General features: G+C 52.9%; 2 protein-coding genes across 2 annotated transcripts in view; both read right to left on the bottom strand.

The window, feature by feature from the left end:
- Positions 1-49: 49 nt before the first annotated feature.
- On the bottom strand, positions 50-754 carry Pmar_PMAR028504 (hypothetical protein; the record flags this gene model as incomplete). The annotated part of the gene is made up of 3 exons (XM_002769361.1): positions 50-94; positions 134-617; positions 669-754. The coding sequence occupies 3 exons, from the start codon at positions 752-754 to the stop codon at positions 50-52; spliced, it is 615 nt and encodes a 204-aa protein (XP_002769407.1).
- A 759-nt stretch (positions 755-1,513) lies between these two features.
- Positions 1,514-1,574, bottom strand: part of Pmar_PMAR028503 (amino acid transporter, putative) — a gene marked incomplete at both ends in the record, with an annotated part of 1,185 nt that continues 1,124 nt past the window's right edge. The window contains one exon of the mRNA XM_002769360.1: positions 1,514-1,574. Within this exon, the coding sequence (XP_002769406.1) occupies positions 1,514-1,574 (61 nt within the window).

Genomic DNA, 1,574 nt, shown 5'->3' with positions numbered 1-1,574 from the left:
TCCCGCTTCAACGAGTAGACCTCCCGGCTTTTCTTCTCAAGAAGGGCTGCTAAGCTGTCTTCTTGCGGGTCTGTGTTCCCTTTCGATACCTGCACTGTAGACATGATGACCAGCCCTGATCCTCCAATGCTACCTCAACCGTACTGCTTCCTGTTGAAGAGCCGCTGCTATCTGGTTGCCGAGTCGGACCCTGTCCGACCGGCTGGCGGTAAACCCTCCCTCTAGGCCTAACACTGACAACATCCAAACCAACCTCCATTGCAGGTCGACCTCCTGTGGTTTCTCGTAGTTCGGGAGCCTCCACGTTGTACATCTTCGCCCTGCAGACGATGGACCTACCCCGATGCGCATGATAGTCTACAGAGCAGAAGATCGAACGCACATGTTCGCGAAGGGAGGCGACTTCAGCGACACTAGTCTTGCTATCAGCTTGCAGCTTCGCAATTTGCTCCCCGAGCTGATCGCATGTTTGTCGCCGTGACTCCGATTCTGAGCGAGCACACGTCGGACCCAGAAGGACCGAATAGCTACCCTCTCGAACTGCGGCGAGCTCCTCCTTCATTCTCTTGTTCATCATTTGAAGATCATTCATTTTGCTCTTGGCAGCCGAAAGGGACCTACACCCAAGGGACATCCCACCCCGTCCCCAATCAGCAATCACAACCCACTCGCGTAGCTCAGCCTCCCGATCACTGGCCTCTCTCTTCAAGCCGTCCATCTCCGCTTGAGATTCATTCAGCTTAAGACGAACCATGAGGCTCTTTGTTCATCGTATTAAACTACCTTAGCTTCCAGCTCCCCAATGGTCGTTCGCTGCGACTCCGACGCCTGCTGGTTCGCCGCAAGGAGCTTTCGTAATTTGCCGCATTCCCATACAAGACGATCGAACTCAGCCTGGGCTTGACCGAGAAGGTTTTGACCGGCGAGACTGAGCGAAGCATGCAATAACATATCACAAGTCGGGCCACCACGGACGACCGAGGTCCTACCGATCGCTTCCACCTTTCGGGACTTCTACTTCATTGGGCCTGAGATCGACCACGTAGTAGCACGAGCGTAATGCCCTCCTCAGCGCTACCGCTTTCCGCCACTGACCGGTATTTGCTTTCCCTGCCGCGTGCTAGCTACTCTAGCAGAAGAGCCTACGTATGAAGAGCGTAACATCCATGCGAGTTCAGTGCTCCACCTCTACTTGTTTTTTCTTTCCTTGTATTTGCTGCTGGAGGTCGACGGATCATGACATAGTGAACCGAAACACTTCGGTTGAATACCAAGTCAGACGGCGCTCCCGAAAGCTCGTAACAGACCACCAGCCGTAACAACACAACTATGAAAATAGGTGGGAAAATGTAACGACGACTCGACAAGAATGACCCTAGACCACAGCTTAACACTTGACTGGCACCTCGCCAAAAATATCCACCAAGTGGAAAGTATCTTGAATGCGGCGAAAGGGATGAGAATTTCCGGCGAAAGCCTTAAAACACGTGAGTAATCTCGAAATACAGGACAGCTACTTACCACGAAACGACAGCAGACCAGGTCCCAAATACCATCCCAGCGATAGCGAGGCA

This window comes from Perkinsus marinus (genome assembly GCF_000006405.1).
Source record: "Perkinsus marinus ATCC 50983 genomic scaffold scf_1104296965964, whole genome shotgun sequence".
Classification (NCBI taxonomy): Eukaryota; Perkinsozoa; order Perkinsida; family Perkinsidae; genus Perkinsus; species Perkinsus marinus.
This window is presented reverse-complemented; position numbering and strand designations above follow the sequence as displayed.